General features: G+C 40.2%; 1 protein-coding gene across 1 annotated transcript in view; it reads right to left on the bottom strand.

Annotated features, from left to right (window-relative positions):
• Positions 1-4170: 4170 nt before the first annotated feature.
• The window catches only part of PLEKHH1 (pleckstrin homology, MyTH4 and FERM domain containing H1), a 45179-nt gene continuing 26945 nt past the window's right edge, over positions 4171-22404 (bottom strand). The window contains exons 14-28 of the mRNA XM_072864891.1: positions 21702-21782; positions 20512-20691; positions 20272-20380; positions 19223-19335; positions 18354-18530; positions 17421-17518; positions 14705-14882; positions 14136-14291; positions 11342-11442; positions 9408-9549; positions 8354-8496; positions 7120-7249; positions 5351-5437; positions 4660-4806; positions 4171-4347 (exon numbers count right to left, since the gene is read on the bottom strand). Coding sequence (XP_072720992.1) covers positions 4171-4347; positions 4660-4806; positions 5351-5437; positions 7120-7249; positions 8354-8496; positions 9408-9549; positions 11342-11442; positions 14136-14291; positions 14705-14882; positions 17421-17518; positions 18354-18530; positions 19223-19335; positions 20272-20380; positions 20512-20691; positions 21702-21782 — 2019 coding nt within the window. The remainder of the gene's footprint in view (positions 4348-4659; positions 4807-5350; positions 5438-7119; positions 7250-8353; positions 8497-9407; positions 9550-11341; positions 11443-14135; positions 14292-14704; positions 14883-17420; positions 17519-18353; positions 18531-19222; positions 19336-20271; positions 20381-20511; positions 20692-21701; positions 21783-22404) is intronic.

Raw genomic sequence — 22404 nt, 5'->3', positions numbered from 1 at the left:
GCAACATACCATCATGCAACATGGTAGAGATAAAGTTATTTTTTTTTCCCATGGTGCCATGAAGTTTGAAAGACACAGGTTAGCTCATGTCACAGGAAGTATTCTAGTTGTCCAAGTGAAAGGCAGCAGCTTGGGGATGTGCCACTGGCTTTGGGGTATCATTGTCTAGGTTACTTCATTTTTTTATGGTTTTATTTCTCATAAATACTTTAAATGTTGGGGTTGGCCAGATTTTTAATTCCAGTGCTGCCCTAATGTCAGTTGGTAGGTCTCTCTGAAGTTAGTGAAGCTGCACCCTGATGCAAACCGTGGTTGGTTGCAAGTCCAGGCAGAACTGGGAAGGGCGGGTGTTGGGGCAGGGGCAGAAATTGGCTATCAACAAAGGCAGCAGGCCCTGTGAGCATGACTGTGTAGATGACTACAGCAGAAGTCCTTTGACTAGGAACCATGTGGTATACTTGAGTTGTGTGTGGCTCGGGGTGTGGTTTGGCGACATTGTGTTTCTTTATAGGGAGGAGAAATGGTCAAGGCCCTTGAGGAGCACTATAGCAGCAGGAAGATTCACTGACCTGTGGGGAGAATGTGTCAGAAAATAAATTATGTCTCAGCAGTGTGGACAGAGTCTTGGGCTTAAGAGTGTGCTGGGAACATTGACTATGCTGTAAAAATCCCATGAAGTCCTGAGAATGTGCGCTGAAGAAGTGACCAAGTAGCTGTGTCACAGGAGGAAGTCTGGAAGATTGTTTTAGCCATCTTTTGAAGGAGCAAACATCCTGTGCCCATGGGAGTGCACTTTAGTCATCCACTAAAGCTGAGAGATCAGCAGAGATAAACAAGGAATCAAAGTAGGGCAGGTTTGCACCAGATATGTGCCTGGATACCAAACACAATCTTTGTCCATTTTTGTTTCCATCGAGACTATTTTGGCTTTTAAGATAGTTTCTTTCATTCTGAGAATAATACAGTGCAATTCATGATAACTGCATTTTATTAAGGACAAACAGAAATCTCACAGTATCTCACAGCCTTTTACACACACAGAGCAGTTAGGAAAACAAAGGCTTTTGTCATCTCATTCTATGCTGCAGCAATAGTCATTGCCAAAAGCATTGATTAAAATAAAAATTGTTCTCTCTACCAAAGAATCATACAAAATAGATATCTACACAGGGTTGGTTGGTTGAAGTCAGGTAAGCTATAAATAGGAGGTATATGTGCATCCATCAGAGTGGGGTGGTCCCTGAAATACTCAAGTATTGGTGAATATCTTTAAGAAATAAGCAAGAAAAAAAAGTTCTATGCCATGCTTCTCAATTTAAAGTGCAGTTATGGCAGAAAATAATGAGCTTCAGGACAGCTCTTGCTTATTCAACATCTCTACTTCCTGCTTGCCCTGGTACAAGTCTCTAAGGACATGAGTGTTAGCACTGTAAGGTAAGTACAGCCTCTGAACTGTGAGCTGGAGACTTTTATGGCTTGAGCATCCCCAGCACCGATGACAGCTCAGCTTATTCTGAAGCAGCTTGGTTACTAGTGGGATACAAGAAGCAGGCTGCCAAACAGACCTTCAGCTACAGGAGGAATTGTTAGGCACAGGTGATTGAGTGAGGAAGAAATGCTCTCTCTATTCAAACTGATGTAGTGATACTAAGATCACTCTGTGTGTGTGAGAGAGAGGAAATGCATACTAATGACCACTCTATCAGGATATATAGTCACTTAAAATTATCTAAGGAAAAAAAAAAGACTAAATACTTTCTCAAAATTGTTTTTGGCTCAGAAAGCTTCTACCCTTTTCTGTAACTTCAAGGGATGGTCCTTAAATTAATAACAAGTGGGTACATTACAGTATGTGCAAATCAGGTCTCTGTTCATACAATCTTTTCTTGTCTTACGTCTGCCATATCGTTTCCACAACCCACCATGGGGTGGGTTGGGTTTTTTTCATTTTATGTTACAAAGATGCTGGTAAGAGATTGCTTAGAATGATTTTTGTCTGTCCCATGCTCTTCTCTCTTAATTTGTGGCTTTGCACCCATCATAAGCATGAAACAAAAACTTCCTGAAGTATCAGCTCCACTGTGTGCATTAGTTAGATGTTTCAAGGTTGGTGCAGGTACTAAGGAGTAAAAACACTGGTATGGTTGGTTTGTTCATTTGCAAATAGCTTTGGTTTGCTATTGCTGAATTCTTTCTAATGGTTGGATTCACAGTGTTTTAATTTGGGAAAGTTGCCCATGAATGCATAATTATTACAAAGTTGCACATGGTACTTTTGAAAGTGCAGTTATTCTTCCTTAGCTTTTTTAGAATGCTTATCAAAATAGCTGAACTCAAGCTAGGTAGATTTAGATTTTTCAAGAAGAACTGCTGTTTTTCTATTTGTTTAAAATCCATTAACCTTCTCAATCATAAGGAAGTCCCTTTGAAACAGATCAAAAAAACCCTCATTCTTTAGGAAAGTCAGAAGAACAATACTTGCATATACATTTGCTGAGTACCTCCTCCTTGCTGTGGTAGCATGAAGGAAGCAGGAGTTTGAAAAGAGCAGCTTCTGTCAAGTGAGAATGGCAGAGCTGCTTTGGGAAGAACTGTTCCAGTTGCTGAAAGACAGAAAAAGTACAAAATTTGCTTGCCTTGTCTTCCTTTGTCTGAGGTTATGTGCAGTTTCAAACACATCTCAAAACATCTACAACAGTGATTAACAGAAAGAGTCTTTGAAAGTGCTTGTCTGACGGTGGAGCGTGTGACACATTCAGCCCTGCAGTGAAGATCTAATGTTCATCTATTGCGTAGAACAGCATCGACTCCCAAAATGCATCAGTCCTGTAGGAGCCAGGGCATCATCTGACACTGTTCCAGTCCCAGTCGTTCTGAGTCCTCAACATGCAAAGACACTAGGTTTCCACCTTTATTTAAAGTTGAAAATATTCTTGAGTACCACTGAACTCTTATTCTATAGTCCCTATTTCAGGTCTGAAGTTACCCTTGACTTGCATTGGAATTATTCTTGTCAGTTTAGTTCCTCTTCCTTCTCAACAGTGTCTTCTTTCTTTCTTTCACGTCTGGAGCAATGACTTGGAAAGTTTCTGTCTTTCAATTTTAGCATCAGTTTCAGGGAGGAGTCGTTATAGCTCCAGGGAAAATTAAATTGTCCTCTTGGTTGTGTTAAGCAGTTGCATAAAAACTATTATAGTCTCTGCAAAAAGACTATCTTAATTGTTCTGGGAGTGGCAACATTGAATTTAAACACTGGTAAAAAACTTCAATATGATGGCTATTCAGAACCAGAGCATAGAGCTGAAGTTATGTCTAAACTACCCGATCAGACTATGTCATGTTCATCTTTACACTCTGACAATAACCTTTTCAGTGTATTCTAGTTTATGATGCAGTGATATGCAGCTCCTAATACAGGCAGTATTCAACAGGATGCATCCTTGTACAGGGTTCATGCCATAGTATCCAGTACCACCTGTTTTTACTTTTAATAGGACTTTGTGCTCAGCCCACTGCAGTCAGATTCGAGCCTATATACCACTCAAATCTGCCTTGCAGAGGTTGCAGTCTAATTCAGGTAGAAAGTGAGCAAGTTAGGGACTGATGCAAAGAGAAGATTATTGGAAATAAAGATAATAACTGAAAGGGCCTATGCTGAGGAAAAGAGGTCACTAGGAGTTTTAAGAGCTGGACTGAGATTCCAGACACAGGGTGTGCAGTGATCTAAAGGCAGGTGCAAAGCTGAAAGTGGGAGGAATCAAAGAAAACGTATGTGCTTGTAAGCAAAGCAGTAAGATCAGGAGATGGAAGAAGAATGGGTGCAAGGAAAGAGAGCAGATGTAGTGTGACTGGAACACTGTGCAGGCAAATGACTTGAGGCATGGTATTTTGGATGGACTGTGGCATGGAAAGGAAACTCCTGCACAGGCCCCAAAATCAACATTTTTTTAAGAGAGAGGACACTGCCTCTACCTACACTAAGGAACTTTGTCTATTATATGGAAAAAGAATCAGAGCCTGCATTAAAGTAAGGTGTGTAACCACCAAAATCATAGCAGTCTGCAGTTCAGTACAGAGCAGTGCAAAAAGAAAAAAACCAAAACAAAACACCAAAACCAACCCACAACCCCCAAAAACCCTCACATCCCCAAAGTCATTTGGAATGAGCCCTCAGAGCAGGGTGGGCCCCTTAGTGCTTCGAGGCATGGAAGGAAAAAAGCACCGACTTTCAGTCTCCCAGAGCTTGTTAGCAGGTGTTTTGCTTTGGGAGGGCTGTGTAGAAGATACAAGTGAAGGTGTTGAACGGTAGTTAATATAGCTGGCAATAAGAAGTGTTGCTTCAACAATCTAGGGGAAAAAGAAAATGATTAACTGTAAGTCAATTAGAGGTAAGAGTGCCCTTTGATTTTTAGAACCTATTGACTGCATAACTTTTGCAAATTGCTTTCTCACATGGAATTGTTCGGTTTTGAAATGAAGGTCTGTCTTTAAGATTTAGGTAGAGTAAGTCTCTTGATTAAAGGTTCCAGCTTACAAGGGATTTATTGAATGTATATAGCTAGTGCAGCAGCCACAAGTACCAGTCCCCAGGGCTTGTACAAAATGCCCAGCTGTGACACTGCCAGCTGGAAAGAAACTCACCGTTCATTTTGTAATTACCTTTGGAATTGCCATTGTGAAAAGGAGTTTTTCAGTGCTGTTTTTTCCAGAACTCCTTTCTTTCATTTGACTGACTACAATCATGAAGTCATCTCGACAGCCACCAAAGGTCAGCACAGAGGAGTATGAATAAGAGACCTTCAAGTGCTGCAGACAACAGAGAGTTTGAAAGAGTCATAGTTCTGTAAAAGAAAAAATGGCCACCTTAAACTAATATATTTGCTACTTACTACAAGAACACCAGATCTCCAGCAGTAATAGGCAGTATAGGTAATTGGCTCTATAGGTAACAGCTGGCAGAGAAATCTCAAATGAGAATCACATTTCTAGTTTTCTCCTAGCTTGCTTGATGCCTCACTGCTTCAGAGCAATAGTCCAAACTTTGTTGTATCCCAGATGGTGGTAGTAAAGCACATACCACTGGGATTTTGCAAGATGTATGAGCATGTTTGCTGCTCAGAGAGGCAGTTAGCTGTTTCATGAAACCTTACCTTACACTGTAGCTGTAATTTTCCTTTGTTTATGTAGTACTCAAACATAACACTGACTTCCCTCATCTCTGACTTCTACAAATTAACTTCTGGATCCATTTGAAGTTAAAGACAAACTTTTAGTGACTTTACGTGGACTCAGGGGAATGTCTTTCTGTGGGAGGTAAGTTATTTTTCTTAAACAGTGTTCCTCACCATACCATAGTGTTATAATCCAGTATGCTGATACCATCTTCATTCACAGCTATCCAGACTGGACAGTCTTCCAATGAGGAAGGCAAAATAGGCTAGAGAAAAAGAAAATTATTAATTTAGATATTTCTTGACCATCACACAAAGATGCTTCTGACCTAAGTCTTGGGCTTTATGGATAAAGCGAGATGAGAGAATCCTTTAGGCTTACTGGTCTGACCTGGTTTGATTTTTAAGAGGACTTCTCTCAAAATCTGGAATAACATTTTCAGATTTACATAGAATTTTAGGACTAGTGGCACAAGAGATGCAATGATAACGAAGGTTTTAATGTTAATTAAATTCCATCAGTGTAGTTAAAACTGAACGAAATGCTAGGACAGAGCAACAAAATGGTGGTTCTGCTCTGCTCTGGTTCTTATACTACTCCCATCAGTCAGGCAGGCAGTGAAGCCTGTTGGTTTCTGTAATACCAGTGCACCCACTACCATCACATCAATGCAATTTCTTTCTTACAGATTTTGACAAATGTGCATCAATTATCTGTTAAAGATGAGTTATGTGTTGCTATGGCTAATGACACGAATCTTTCCTGGGAATCTGCTATTACGTGGCTAATGCCATAGGCTTTGCTGTTTAACTATTGAAAAGTTAAAAAATACGTTAATCATCAGAAATATCAACATTATTTAAATGCTAAAGAGTTTAATATGTGATAATTGTTACATTTTAATATGTGTTTAATTACATATTAAACACACATTAATATATTAATATTGGAACTATTCAATATACTGGTTCTTCAGTGTCAGTAACCTCAAATACCACTAACCTCTTCTGCTTTTACTGCTGACAGTGGAAATAATTGTCTTTTTGAAAACTTCTTGTATATTTACTCAAGAGGTCCCTTTCATCCTTAGACTTTATTCCATAACTATAGCAGCTTTGACTTCAAAGCAAGAGACATGTAACTATGAACAAGACCTATCTCAAGCCTTCAACAGAGGAGGTTTCTGCTGGGTTGGAGAAGATGGTTAATGCCAAAACAAGATTTCTCAGACAGCCGCTATGTGCTAAGACATTAGTTCAGGCATGGCTAATAGGGACAGAGCTCTAGCTGGGATGGGCTGAGGGATGGTACAAGCTACTGGGAGAAGCACCCCCTCCAGCTGTTCTTTGCTCTCCTGCTGATGCCTGTGGGCTGGCAGCTTACCTAATATGTGCTTTAGTTTTTCTGTTTCTGCAACAGGACATTAGCAGTGCTTGCCTCTTTCATGTGGCAAGGAAAGCAGCCAGCTCTGTGTCAAGCAGAGAACAGGACTGAAATACCCATTCTCCTTTTAGCTAGCATCAGCTGCCAGGTGTGATTTAGGGGGGAGAGTCTTTCCTTCCACCCCCCCAGTGGTATGTAAATAGTATTTTTTAAACTATCATTGCAGCCTTGATGACCAGGGAAATTCCTGCCTGAGAAAGCTTTGGCAAGGTTTGTAAGGAGAGTTAGTACCCTGTATTATGATCAACTGATGCAGCCAGGGAACCTTCAGTATTTATTTACTGAACGCTAGCAACCCCTAGTGTTTAGAACATGTTTCTCTTCCTTCTTTCTAAACCTATGTGGTACCAGAGCTGTTCATTCAGAACAGAGTATTGTTCAGTTTTTCCCCTTCCTGAAGTAGAAGCATTTTCAACCCATGTTACCAGAGATCATAGGTATATGTCTGCTCAGGTAGTTCATTCTCAGGAACAGGGGGGAAAAAAAAAAGTGTGCTCCAGTTACCTTAGCAGCAAATATTTTGGTTCCAAAGAGAGGCCATTTCCGGGCCACTGTCAAATAAATTCGAATGCATTCTGGTGGAGAGCATCCCTGCAGCACCATCCACTTTGTCGCTAGCCTGTCAGCCAGTTGCCTTCAGAATCCAAGACACAACACAGCATTATTTACTAACGTCTTCCAAGGAAAGGTGAGTAAAATTATAAGTTAATAGATATACCTCTCATTCCAAAAGGGCTGTTCTACACAGCACTACAGACAGGGCTGTTAGCACTGTCAGTTATGAGGGTTGTACAACCTGAGTTTTAGTGTTTTCTCTACTTCGACAATTATTTCACTACTAGTTATACTGTAATGCCCAGGAATCCCAGTCACATATGGGTTGCTCACTGGTGTATATGTTCAACAACTGTAACTACAAACACTCAGGCAGCTGTTACAGTAAAATCCTGCCCAGCTTGTCTTCACATTCAATTATACTCTCACCTTCATCTTAACTTTGTCTGTAGCATGCTTTATACGGAGTGGCAATATATATTAACTCAGTCTTGTTTTGGCTCACTAGGGATGGTTTGGCAGCTATCTTGCTACATGCAGATGGAATTTGCTTCCAAAAGGAGGTAATTGTGTTAGTTCCACCACTGCATCCCTAAGTAGCTTTGGATCTGGAAGATTATCATTCTCTCTCGTTAAAACAGTTAGAGCTGAGATCCATGGCAGCATCCGAATTCTGTACTTGAGTACTTGAGATCTCTGCATTGTGTGTGAGAATTTCCAAGTCAGAACACCAAAAAGCCCTGCCAAAATATGTCCTACCAGAATTACTGCATAGCCTGAAGCAGCCCATATGTGCTGGCTTTATGGCACATTGCAAATGTTAGGCGTCTGGATTCAATTGACACTTGGGGGAAGGGTAAAACAAAAATTCAGAAACAGAATTCATCGTAGGCTTAAGGTTGGAGTTTGTTGGAACCGAGATGCCTAATTTGGAAGTGAAAGGCTTAAACTTCTTTAAGTTTAAGGGGAAAAGTAGGGGAAAAGTAGTTGGTGATTTGGCTCTTTTTATATTAGATAACTGCTATTTTCTTTTAAAGGAACCTCTTCCTGGCACTTGTGTTTTGTTTAATTTTCTACATCAAATAATCTTGACAGGGCTCCTTGAAACTTCTTAAATACAAAGACAGAATTTTGGAAGTAAAATTTGTTTTCAGTGCAAAGTATACAAGAGCAAACGATTTACCTGAGCTGTTCAGGAGTAATGTTTTGCTTGTAGCGTTTGGGGTAGAATTTATCTAAGACCTGGTGGAGAAGATGCTGCATTTTCGATTGTGATGTTCCCCCAGGACTTGAAGATCCTGATCGATCCAAATCCCCATATTCCACCTAAGACAACATTATAGTTTATAGTGCAACAGAACTATGGGGGTTTTTGTGCAGTAGAACATTCCATGCATTCCCAATACTGATAACTACTGTGTTTATTAGTCATGCAAAAAGACATCATTAGGCTGGGGAATTTTGTCTACAGCATTTACCATAGTAAATGTAAACAACAGAGCAACTAACTGAGGACATGACTACCCAAGGAATTCTTCACTGATCTAAGAAAGTGAAACAAGATCTCAGCCAGCTACTTGTTGTAGGGACACACTTCTGTATAACTGCCAAGCTTTTGGGGTTTATTTTCAATTGGCCAGTTAAAACAACAGCCTATTTGTAAATAGTTTGGACAATGTTCCTGGCTTCTTAATCTCAGTTTACATTGCTTTAACAAATGCAACAATCGGTTTCAGCTCAGTAAGAAACTATTATCCTTCTTATCATGCTCACAACCCATACTGTGTGTTTTATGTGATAAAATGCTAAATGCAAGCCTGGAGGTCTAATGGAGGATCCTACAAGATGCTCTTCCTGAGTAAGAGGCTATTGGCAGTGCAATAGGGAAAGTTTTTACTATTAAGTGGAATTCTAGTAGTGATACGATTTCCATATCTCTACTAAGACACTACTTGGAGCAGTTCTGGGGATAGTCCAGCCTCACGGTTTTTTCCCAATATTTTTCTTCAGAAGGAAAGGAGAGGTACTCCTATAGCAAATTTCCCTACAGTAAAGGGTGTTCTAACAACACATGTATACTAGTATAATGTATTTGGCATGGTACAAACTCAGACTGTATGTTTGATAAGAAAAAACACTTTTGATGTAAAAGATAGCAGCTTAGTCAAAGATATTCAATGTACAGCTGAAGTTCCTGGAGGACAAGGGGCAGGATTTCTGCCCATAGCCATACTCACCTGAGCCATCAGAGCCACCATTTCCAGAGCTAGTTCCTTATTAACAGGAAACCTTCCATTGGCTATTTCATTGCTGACTTGGAAGGCCAGTAGCAACCGCTCCCGGTCTGTCTCACCTTTGGCCTGGCTCCGAAAATATAGCCTAAAAAGCAGAGAGGATTGTGAAGGTAAAAAGATAGTGTGAACTGAAAGTAGAGGTGGGAACTTTAATCAAGGTGAGTAAAAAAAAAGTTGGTTGGTTTTTTTTTTCCCCCCTCCTTCTCCAAAGTGAACTTTGTGTATTGCGGAGGTACCAGACAGAGATTTGGAAGCTGAGGTGCTTCCCTTATGAAAAAGATTTAGGCAAGGGGGCTCAAAACGTGCTTTCTAGCTTTGGAAGTCATTTGAATTCTGAGCGCAAACCACTTCAAGACAGTGAATCCTTATTAAACACAGGTAAATCAGCATCCATCCATCCCCATCAAGCACAGACAGGCAATATTTAAGATATGGCTTTCTCTGTTTATCACAGAATACAGAACTGCCTCTGCTCTACATGTATAAACTTCGACATGACAGCCTTGTAGACTTGTTATTTTTGCCAGCTTTGTTTTGACCACTTAGACTGATATTGTTATTAAAAAGTTTGCTTTAGCAGGAAATAAGAGACCAAATTAGCAGGCTTTATTTCAAAAATGGAAGAAGCATTCTTGTAAATCAAAGCTTCCTACTATTTTTTATTCCCTTCACACTTGCAATTTCTTTGACCTGGTATAGCAAGATGACTAATAGGGGTTTGAAGACACCAGCTTGGGGAATGCTTCCCAGAACCATTCCTCATGCATGCCTATTTACAGCTCACACCATCTAATTCAAATATTAATTTACAGCTGCATCTATGACTATATATTCCACAATACCACACAAGATATTCATTCCAGTGGATCAGTTTGTTTATTTTTATGTCAATCCGAGATTAACACCACCATTAGGACCATAGTGACCTTACACATGTCTTATCAGAGTCCTTGGTGTTAGAACAGCCCAACCTTGGAAAGACTTTATCAAAACATCCTTGCTGTCCAGTCTAGGCACATTCCAGTCCAACAAAATAATACTGCAAAGTTTCACTCCTTAAACAAATACTGCCTTCTGGGTCAAAAGCAGTAACTTCTGCTTCCACCTCTGTTACACCAACTAACAAAGTTCACAGAAATTTGTTTCCACCATTACAGTCAACAAAATCTTCATACATTCAATACAGAACTTTGTCTCTCTTTCATTGTGGGGTGGCCTTTGTTTTGCTCTAAACAGAATTCACATGCAGAAAGCCATTCCTTGTTCTCATACACAGCTCTCCATTCACTGTAATTCAGAATTCCTGTCTGTATTATACAAGATGAACTTGTTCCAGTTTTTGGTTTAGATCTTTGTCTCATACTTTCATTCTCTACTATCTCTTGTCATCTAACTTTTAACATGTCTTTCTTTATAAAGTCTGGGCATTGCTACTACATGTCTCCTCTACAGCTCATGCCATTTAGAACATTGTTCCTGTATCTTTTTAATCTTTGTGATTCTTCACTTAATTGCAAATTTCAGCATATTTGTTTTCACTGGTGATTTTTCCCCCAGGTCTCTCTTCCTCTCACCTGACACGCGTTATTTAATTATGTTTTAGGATCTAGGCAAATGAAATTGTGCCAAGTATGTCTTATTGTGCTACAGCTAGTTCTTAACCCATTTTAAGTCTATTCTGCTATTGCAAAGGGTTTTACCTCTAGGCCACATACCACACACTGACGTCATCACATCTCATGTAGGATTTGACCACATCTTAGCTGAAATAGCTTTGGCACTAACAGTACTATAAATTACTGGCCATCTACAGAGATATCCAGTCTAAAAATGTTTAATTAACAGCAGTAGTGAGGCCAACCAATGAAGCACAGTACCTGTTCTTATAGGTCAACTTCACGATTCTTGTACCACCTTCATATTTCCCGGGATGCAATTCTTTTAAGGCTTGTTCCCATTTAGAAATGACATCACAGATCTTTAAAAAATATCATGGAGAGAAGAGAGACAAACTGAGGTGAAATGTATAGTCAAGGCTTGAGGGGAAAGTAAGTGAAAAAGGTATTATGGAACACAGAAGATAAAGAAATAGACTGGATCAGCATAAACACAGCCAAAAGTGGCAAAACAATTCCTTTTTCTCTTACACAGTATGTAAAAATTAAAGCATTTCAATGGAAAACTCCAGCTCTAGTCTGCAGGGGGACATCTGTAAGTGAATTCTGGTCTAGTAGTGACTCTGTGGCTATGTCTATGTTAGCAAGTAACAAAGCCCAGGAAGAGCAGATCTGCACAGTGAAACACCTGTTCCTAACACTCTATGCCCACACTATATGAGTTTCAAAGGGTTTTCCTTCGGACTAGCTTTAGTCTGATCAAATGGCCTGAAAGCCCACTACTGTCTTGGATCACATCTTCCAGTTCATGTTTCACATAAAAAGAATCCATTTTATGCACTCTGAGGTTGCTCCTTAATGTGAATCAAGGCGTGGTTAATAGGAATGATTGGGAGGTTTGCTTCAAAAGTGCCCTCCTGAGCCAAACTAAAGCACTAATGTATCCTCTGAATAGCATCTGAATAGCAGCTGTCTACATGCTTCGCTAAACCAAACCCTTGGATGTGAGTGTCCAAACTCTGGGAATATTTGGTCCTAGATTCCAACTTTGTAGGTCAGACATATTTTTAGTAATAGCATGGTTAATCTCTTTGGTTGCCTTCAGCTTCTCTTGATTATCCATCTTTTTACAAGTGATCTAATAAAGGCCCCTACTTCTAACAGCATCTCAATAAAAGGAATGTGAACACAAGAAGCCACATGAAATACATAATCAGATACCCTAATCCTCTCTTAAGAAGCTATTGAGGTTGCTTTGGCAAGTAAATAACAACCAGTTAATAACCAGTAAAAGTGATTGTCTGCTTGTCTCAAGATCCTTCGTTTAATATCTCATCTCTCCAAATGATGGTTGAATTACCAGCAAAGCTCCAGATTATCTGATCTATATCAGGCCATGAAAGCAAAGTATATAATTTGGCACTGTCTGTGGTAGTTTCCTCTTCAAATCATCTAATTTAAAGTTACTGGCATCTTCTCCCTCCATTGCCCAATGTGACATTTTATGCTGTGTAAAACTGAACGTTTATGTTCCTTACAGGTATCAGGGCCTCTTCAAAGTTGCCACTACCACTATTCCTCCATCGATGCTGTATGACAAATTATTCTCCCAGATTTGTACCAAAATCTGATGTGTCTCATTCATGGCCACTAGCCTGCTCACTTAAGGCAGTCATCCAGCTACAGCATAGGTAAAAATCTCCATATGAAAGACACAGATGTTAATACTTCATCTGCTTTCCTCTTCCCTTGATCTGAGGCACTCCTCTTTTTTAAAGTGAGGGCATACTAAGTAGAGCTTTCTCCCCTAAGTACAGTCATCAACAATGAAAGCCTCAGTTAGCTGGAGATAGTAAGGAGATACTTCATAATCCAATAGATGAGATTTATATAGACATGCCAAGAGACTCACAGCCTAACATAAATTTGTCTCAATTAGGAGCGTCACATGTGATGTTAGTTGTGATATCTGGTCATGCTCGCTAGCTCAGTCATGTTTTAATTTTGTAGTCAAGACAAATTAAACTTTAACATGTGCTAAAATCTGAGTTAAAGACTTCTTAAAAATTGACCAATTTATCACCTACTAAAACAGAACATGCTTTGTCTTAACTACTATCTCAGACTAGACTGAGCTAATTATAGAATCATAGAATCATTTAGGTTGGAAAAGACCTTTAAGATCATCAAGTTCAACCATTAACCTAACACTGCCAAGTCCACCACTAAACCATGTCCTTAAGCACCACATCTACATGTCTTTTAAATACCTCCAGGGATGGTGACTCCACCACTTCCCTGGGCAGCCTGTTCCAATGCTTGACAACCCTTTCAGTAAAGAAATTTTTCCTAATAGCCAATCTAAACCTTCCCTGGTGCAACTTGAGACCATTTCCTCTCGTCCTATCACTTGTTACCTGGGAGAAGAGACCGACCCCCACCTCGCTACAACCTCCTTTCAGGTAGTTGTAGAGCGTGATAAGGTCTCCCCTGAGCCTCCTTTTCGCCATACTAAACAACCCCAGTTCCCTCAGCTGCTCCTCATAAGACTTGTTCTCCAGACCCTCCACCAGCTTCGTTGCCCTTCTCTGGACATGCTCCAGCACCTCCATGTCTTTCTTGTAGTGAGGGGCCCAGAACTGAACACAGTATTTGAGGTGCAGCCTCATCAGTGCTTGAGTACAGGGGCATGACCACTTCCCTAGTCCTGCTGGCCATGCTATTTCTGATACAAGCCAGGATGCCATTGGCTTTCCTGGACACCTGGGCACACTGCTGACTCATATTCAGGTGGCTGTCGACCAGCACTCCCAGGTCCTTTTCCACCAGGCAGCTTTCCAGCCACTATTCCCCAAGCCTGTAGTGTTGCATGGGGTTGTTGTGACCCAAGTGCAGGAATTAATATCTCATCTCTGAATGCTAATCTAGATAGACAATACTCAGGTGTATTTGATCTTGCTGCATTAAGAAAAATTTATTGGCCATATAGCAGCTCTTCAAAGATGTATGCTGAATGTAGCAGAGGGAGGGAAAAAAATCAAACCAAACCAAAAACCTTCATGTTGCTCTGCAGACAATGTTCCAAATTCCTTCCAGAAGGATCATCTGTGAACAGAGAAAATCCTATGTGGGATGGCTTCCTCATTCCTGTCTCCTGGTTCAGTCGCTGGATGACTTCATCAACTGTTGAGGAACCATCAAAACCTACAACCTGCAATGAAACAGGAGCTAATTGAGGATAACTTTCAAGAAACATGACAATAATGGGTATCACAACTAATGAAGCCTGGTTTCCTACAGATTGGTGTCTCATGATTGACTGCCAGCTCCAGTAACTGCACTTGCATATTGTCTCCCTTCACATTGCATTCTTTCTAGTACTGAGACACTTAGCACATCTCTCCCTTTTCCCCAGCTACCTTTTCTTCTTAAGACCTGTAGAGCTGGGGCTGGGTTCCTTTTGTTTTCTCAGGAAAAATGGCTAAAATGGCAAGGAGGAGAAATAGTGTCTATCTCTCAATATCTGATATGTATAAACACCATGGTGCCACCCATCCGCATGAAGAAGGCAGGTTATGGTGCAGTCCTCTAGTACCCGGAAAAAAGGCAGCTGCAGTGGCTCACCTGGTAGGTTCCGTTCATGAAGTGCACTGGGATGCTGAAGGGGAGTGAGTGGTGGTAGGGATTTCTCAGCAGGATGGACACAATCTCCATCCGGGAGGGCTTGGCTTCCCGCTCACCAGTCTGCACAGTGCGGTCTACTGATCTCTGGCAGTAGATGGCATACTTGCCTATTTCACTCCTAGGCAAAGAGGTGGAAATAAGCCATGTCCTCTTCCATTTCCCATGCCATGACTAGAGCATTCCTCCCTCAGCCTTTTGCTCAAGCAAAGATACATGCCTGTGCAGATATATGAGTTCATCTCAGACTAACAGCTCAAGTGAAAAGCTACAACACAAACCTGAGCTCCAAGGGTCTGTAAAATTAAGGTAGACAATGGACTGTCTGGGAGGCACAAGAGCACTCCCTGCTCCTAGATGCACTGGACATAGTATAGGAATATTCTCTCCTGTACCCTGTTGCCATCATAGTATCCATTAAACAAAGACCACTTCACCTTCAAACTCGCTGTCATGCCAGCGGAATTTAATTACTATCATGTCAAGTCCTGATAAGTATTAATAATAAGTTGCAATGCATTAGTCTCACTTAGAGGATTATATAAGTTGTGTTTATCAATTTACATGGTTATACAAATTATAAGTTTCCATGTATCAACCCTATCTACCAAGCAAGAGACTCAATAGAGATCCAAAGCAGGCTCAGATTTGTTGATAGTTCAATACAGTATAGGGACAGTTACTAATATGATCAGTTTGCTGTCTACTGAAGAGAGTGCTCCACTGAACCACACCAAAAGGATATAAATGTCTCTAAAGCCAGGCAGGAACAGTCAATTACACCTTTTGCAAAAACATTAAGAATGTATATACTGAATAAGTTCTGAAATTCAAGGGTTTATATGGATTTATAACCATGCTATCACTTTGCAGGAGAAACTAACTCCATTCAAGATGCCTTCAGGAGCTCAGTACATGATTAAATCTCCAGTTAAATCCCTGCAAGGAACATGGAAGTCAGGAGCTCTGGCTTTTCACTGTAGCAATATATCGCTCACCTCCCCAGTAATGTGTGTGAACAATTTTCAAATGGAGAATCTTGATTCAACAAGAAGCTGTTGTGTCTGGCTTCCAAATGCTCCTGAGCCCTGTGTCTTCTAACCTAGAACTGTGCTCCACTTCTCTTCCTCCCTTAGATATTGGATATATACTCTAAGGTCACCTTTCATGAAAAACAATACCTAGAATAAAGATGTAGTGTAAATCTAGACCATAGGCATTCTGCAGTGTAAACATTCTAATGTCTTGTTTGCTGTATGAAACAGGGAAAGCATATCTATTTAACTGGTCAAGAAACAGCCATACCTGCTCCATCGAAAGAGACATAAGTATTCTTAAAGCTAGGCAGAAGGAGCTAAGCTAAGTCTCATTTAGCAACTGCTCTAAATCTAATCTAAACTACAGATGAATATAAGCACAGTTTGCTGTGATTTCTGTATGTTTGTTTCTAGCCCTAATAACTGTTTCATAGCTGGACTGTATAAATACATTTCCTCTTTGCTTCTGCTTAAAGTTTATTTGTTGATAAAGGTACCTTTGGGCTAAGAACCTGGCAGACCATCAGCATAGTAATGCTTGAAACTGATGCATTAAATTAGTTTCACAGAGCCCAGCACTGTGAAATTCAATAGTCCCTAACAGTAGAGCAGCCCTACTACTGAGTTGAATGGGCCAGTCTGGGAGCTGGTAAGGCACAATTTTGAAGAAATGGTTTCTAGTACTAGCCAGAAGATCCCTAACACGTTGCCTTAGCCAACGGAGAGAGAGCCTGAACATCGAGGAGAGCCTGATATCTGTATTTTTGCTTCTGAGAAGAAATAGCAAATGTGAGGCAGCATAGAAGAAAACAAACCTTGACTGAAGGAGTACACAGATTTCCTTCGTAATACCAGGACACTTTTAGCTTGAGTTCCAAGGCAGACTTAGGCTGAGTATTTGAATATCAATATTTGTTTGAAATGAAACCACTCTTTTACTTATGTCTTAGCAACAGTATATTCTTGCAACAGACAACTAGACATCTCCAGCTGTGACCTCCCTGCCAAGTACACAGCAAGATATGCTGAAGACTAGATCACCATGGAAACAAACAAAGAGCACAGCATGAACACTGCAGAACAACTTATTGCTGTTACAGTAGATCTTGCACTGTTTTCTTATAGGGGAAAGTGTTACACACTAAAGAGGTAACAGAAAACAGTACTAGTATCTATTTCAGGTTTGTTAGTTTTCCCTAACTTTTTATGGTTCCCTGAGTTGTTCTCTGCCTCACTTTTGTTCTGTCAGTATGCCTGCCAACCTGACAGTAGAATATAATCACCTAAAATTCTAATAATTCATTCTAAATTATTACTTCAGTCTTTCGATCAATAAAAGAAAGTAGCTGCATCAGCAAAAAACCTCCCTATGTAGCTCCAGTTATATCTGCAAAAAGTTCTTTTGCTAGTATAGGTCACTCAGTTTTATAAACTAGCTTAATATAAGTGACAAATTAATGTGAATGACTGAAGGGGGGCAGCTTGATACCATTGGGAACCTTCTGTCCCCTCCCTCAACTTATTTTTTGCAGGTGTGAGTTACAAAATTGCTTCCATCTTTATCAGTAGTGGATGCAAAAGGCAATCAGCTTAGGAGAAGAAAATGCTGTTGCAGTCTTTACCTGGGGTCTGCATGTCGCTGCAAGTGCTGTTTGATGTACCAGAGGAAGTGATGTTGAGGCAGAAAGAGAGGAGCGCACAAAGCCAGGAGTTGCCAGCACTGTGAACATAAAACTGGACATAATTTCTTGTTCTGTACTTCTTGCCTGTTGTCTTTCATTGAATACTGCAACCAAAATGTTGGATGGTGACCAGTGCTTTTGGGAGTGACCATTTTTAGACATGTAGTTCAGGATGCTTCAAAGGAAAGTGATGGTCAGAGGACAGGCTGCTATTCAGTATCTCTACCTGGATTCTAAGAAGAGGTGTTCTGAATGATTGGCCACTTCTGAAAATATTGACTAATGTAACCAGAGCTGAGTGAACGATTAAGACTTAAATTAATACTTTTTTCCTATTTGCAACTGCAAATCATAACAAAGAATACACTGGGGAGTTTTGTTTCAAATTAGACCCGTTATTCCTCAACCAGATTTTATTTTCTCATTTGAGCTGGGAATATTATAATCAAGTATCTACATTCATGCTGTAACTTATTCATTTGATTTACCCAATAATTACAGTGCAAAAATCAGATTTCCTGCTTAATAGTAATATTCATGATTTGCATGCTGTTGATTAACTAAAATGGAAAACAAAATTAATACCATGTGGCAATTATAGCTAGCCAACACGAGCTATGAATTTTGATTCTGAATATGGTCTGAATAGACCATTTGCAACTCGTAAACAGTTAAATTCAAACTAAAATTTATTTTGCAAGTAGCTACATTCTCAATGTTTTTCTTCGCACATCAGTGTCGAGATTCTCTTTCCTCCCGCACACCTTCAGCATTTGCACAGTTTTGTGAGAACCAGTCCCATTGCTACTTATTAAAAACATGGAATTAAATAGAAAGCATTTGCAGAGTGGAAGTGACAAAAGAGGAACTGACCTGAATGACTGAGTGGTTCTGGGGCTGTCGGCAGCTGGTCTGTTTAACAAGCTGACAGTAAATTTCATTCTGCAGCTCAGTATGTGTCAAGCAGACCTGCAGTGCTGTCTGGGCAAGTGACACGTGGTAATCAATAGAAGGTGCCTCCACAGGGACATTGATGAACAGCTGACAGGACTGTAAAAGGGTGAAAGTTAGTCAGTGCCATGAATACAGTGACTCTTCTCTGGTACTTTCCAGGACAGGTTCCCCAGATGTGTTAGACAATTAATGAGTTCTTCTAAATAACCCTGAAAGGAGGGAGGAGAATAAATACTTAATTCCTATCCCTCCCTCTTTAGTTGTGGCAACTAGAAAATTCACCCAACCTCCCCCAGCCCGAGGAGCTCACAAGTCAGCAAGAGAATAGAGGGGAAAATATGCTTCCTGCCTTCCATGCCAGTGCTTTACCTTGCTAAGACTGTCCAGTCTTACTGCTGATCTTACACTTGTAGAGTGCAAGAATCAAATCTCCAATGGCTTCACCATTGGTCCTACTAACGCAACTGAGTTTGCAAGTAAATTGTTTCGGTTTCCTTCAATCCAACAGTTGGAGAGGAAAGAGGAAGATAAGGCTAACTTTGAAGCATAAAGCCTGTGAGGGACATTGCTCCTAAACCCAGATTCCCTACAAGGAAAAAAGTTAAACTTCCAGAGAATGAATGACACCTAGTATCTGACTGTCCTATTGTAATTAAATGACCCAGCAGGCCTTTCTAAAGCAACCAACGGTGACAGTAAATGTTGTGATGAACAACATGAGCAAACAATGTTGTTGCCCCAATAAGAGAGCAAAATAACTGAAAACCATGCAATGTCCTTTTAAATACCTTAAAAAGTTTCAGAGCTTCAGTCTGTAGAGCCTCCGATGGCAGAGTGGTGAGGGATGCGTGTAACCCATCTTTACTGTAGCACAACATAGGATGTTTCCACAGAGGAGAATCTGAGGTAGCAGATGGGCAAAAACATGCAGTGTCAGAAACAGATGATAGATAACAGTGTCCACGTTGAAAAGGAGCCTTGCTGAAATGGCAAAGCACCCAAGGAAGCAGCACTGCACTAGGCCACATTATCTTTTGTGCCATTTCATTGATTTCAGCAAAGCCTGCCATGAACAAGGAGTCACCAGCAGCATTAGCTATCAGCAGAAGGAAGTATTGCCATCCTCAGTCCTATGTCAGAGCTTCTCATCAGCTGGATTCTGGTGAGAAACTGCTCAGCTGTGTGTTCAAACAAGAGACACAAAGCCTGCCAGGGCAGCCGCCTGCAATGGGGATCTTTGTTAGTGCAAGTTACTATTCTACAGCAAGCAAGGTTCACATATAGGTCTAGGAATATGTGAGTGCGCAGGAAAAGAGTATTAAGTATGAATGCATATGTTAATACACATTTGAGAACATGGTGCATAAACATACATGAATGAGCAAGTATCAAAGATGAGGAGGAACAGATGAGCATGGATGTATGTGTGAAGGTTTATATATGCAGACAGAGGAACAGATGTCAAGGCAAGTGTGTGTGAGTATTTAGAGGAGAGAGCATGCATTTGTATGGCCAAGATTCCCAGGAAAGGAAATCAGGACAAGAATAACAGGAAAAATTAAAGCTCCAGTTCTTTGTTTTAATTCGAATTAATGTTACAGAAGTTTCAGATGCTTTGATAAATGATGTGACAATGTGACGGACTTTTCTAGTTTCACTACAATGCCTGTATCCTCTCTGGAGATGTTATGTGGAACTAGGGGAGAAGGACACTGTATCAAATGCTGTTCTACTGAGAATTCCCTTCCCTCACCTTTGGCTGGATTGAAACTGGGAACTGAAGTTACCCTTCCTTATGCTTTGCTACCACGGAAAAGGGTTTGTGGTTTCTACTTACTAGGGTCTCCCTCTGCATCCAATAGTTTTCCAATGAGTTGTTCATACGATGTGCCCACTGTGGCACTACTGCTACCAGCTGCTATGGTCAGATGGTACAGCCAGGTATTCTAGGCATAAGGATGAGAACAGTATAGGTCAATTCAGATCTTGTTTTCTACAAACAGGTTCAGTATGTATGCCCCATTTGTTCACCAATACTAAAAAGACTCTTGCTCTCCAAAAAGACTGCCTTTTATACCTTCTCCTGTTTGGTGCGAATGAGTAAGTATGTGGGACTCTGGTCTTGCGGGTGAATCACCAACGTACAGTGGGATGAGAGAAGTCCTCCACCAGTGGCTTCATAATCTTCATCAGAGTCACAGGAACGGTCTACTTCTTCCACTTTGGACTCACGCATAGGCAGATGCCCTAAGGGACACTATAAAGAGGGGAAGCAAGTTAGATAGGTATAGCTAATCACCTGCTATGGACAGGGAACACTGGGAAAGAAAACCCAGGTCAAAATGTTAGCAGTTCTCTAAAATGTAAGGAATAAACTATAATTCAGTGTTTAACTAATGTAATTACATAATCTTGCATTTCTATAGAATGTCTTCTCTTTCCTCAACTAAAGTACTTACAAACTGTGTTACTAGTTTTATTATTTTTCTTGGGAGAGCATCTACAGGTCAGAATGAGAATATGCAAATAAAAAGATGGCCTTTCCCATAAGGTACTGTTTTCTTCCCACTACACTTGTCAGTTGTGTTTACATCATTGCTTCTGCAAGGCAGGATGTGTTTTCTGATGGTCAGTTTCTCAGTATCTTGAGCCACTGTTTTCCAATCCTGGTCAGACTCTCTGCTTACTACTGGAAAATAAGTACTTTTAAAATTACATAAATAGGTAGATTCAGAGAAACAGAGGATATCTGCTGTGCTAAGTCTGGAGGTCCATCCTAAGTATGAGTCACAGTATTCCTTGACATTCTAAAACTTGGGTTTCAACATCACCAAGACAAAGTAATGGACCATTGGGCCAAGCTTCCAGAAATGGAAACACATTACACTGATTAAATGACCTCCCTCTTCCCATATTGTTGTTGCTACTTATTTTCATGACAGTAAGCAGAATATATGAGCTGCTATATAAAAGTCTGCTCTAAAGGCTTCACAAGACCAAATGGAGAAAGCAAGAAACAAGATATACAGTGATCTGAGAAAGAGCAGTCACTCGCCTTTTAAGTCTTTTGTCATTTTAGCTTTAAAAAAAAACCACCAAAAATCAGATAAAATATTGATTCCCTTTGTGGAGCAGGTGCTGTTAGCAGGGGAGAAGTACAACCAAAGAAGAGCTTGAAGCATGAGACACAGAAGCAGTAAAAGGAAAGAAACCTTCATGAGAAATGGGAAACGAAGGTTCAGAAACAAAAGGGGAAAAAGGAATTACCTTATCTTCATGATTTCGATAGTAGTAGAAAGTTTTTCCAATCAGTGCACACCAGACCAGCTTAGAGTGACCGTGCTTGACCTGTAAGGAGGACAAAGAAATACATGTTTTTAACATCAGCAGTGTTGCTGGAACGATTTTCTAGGATTTCAACTTTCAATTCAACTCTCCCTTAAAACCTTGCATGTATTATTTGTTCTGTGCTAATATGAGCTCCTCTCAAAACATACAGGGCACCACTTCCAGAAGCAGGTAAGTACATCCCACCTAAGTAAATGGGACATAGGTGCTTATGGAAATGGGTCTAAGATCGTGTGAAGTATTTTACTCATTCATACCAGCCCACCATTTCTGTATCCTGAAACACAATATTAAGAATAACCTTTTTAAGATTATAAAAATGAATCATTTCATCTCAGCAGAAAAAGACCGGTCAACATGCAGTCTAGAGAGCTGTTTCCTATTGCAGACGAACAAGCTTCAGATGCAGATTGTCTTTAGCCATCTTTAGATGCTGACCAGAATTATATTAAAAATTTCATAGTAACTTGGTATGCAAAACTAGTCTACGGAAATGGCATAAAGCATAAGAATTTTCAGCCATTTTACTTTGTAGTAATGCACATGTAGTCTGTTATGATGGAAATAAATGCTAACCTAGAACCATACAAACCATTTCTTTGAAACTCTCCTATATCACCAA

The sequence above is a fragment of the Ciconia boyciana genome, chromosome 6, assembly GCF_034638445.1.
Source record: "Ciconia boyciana chromosome 6, ASM3463844v1, whole genome shotgun sequence".
NCBI classification, from domain to species: domain Eukaryota; kingdom Metazoa; phylum Chordata; class Aves; order Ciconiiformes; family Ciconiidae; genus Ciconia; species Ciconia boyciana.
This window is presented reverse-complemented; position numbering and strand designations above follow the sequence as displayed.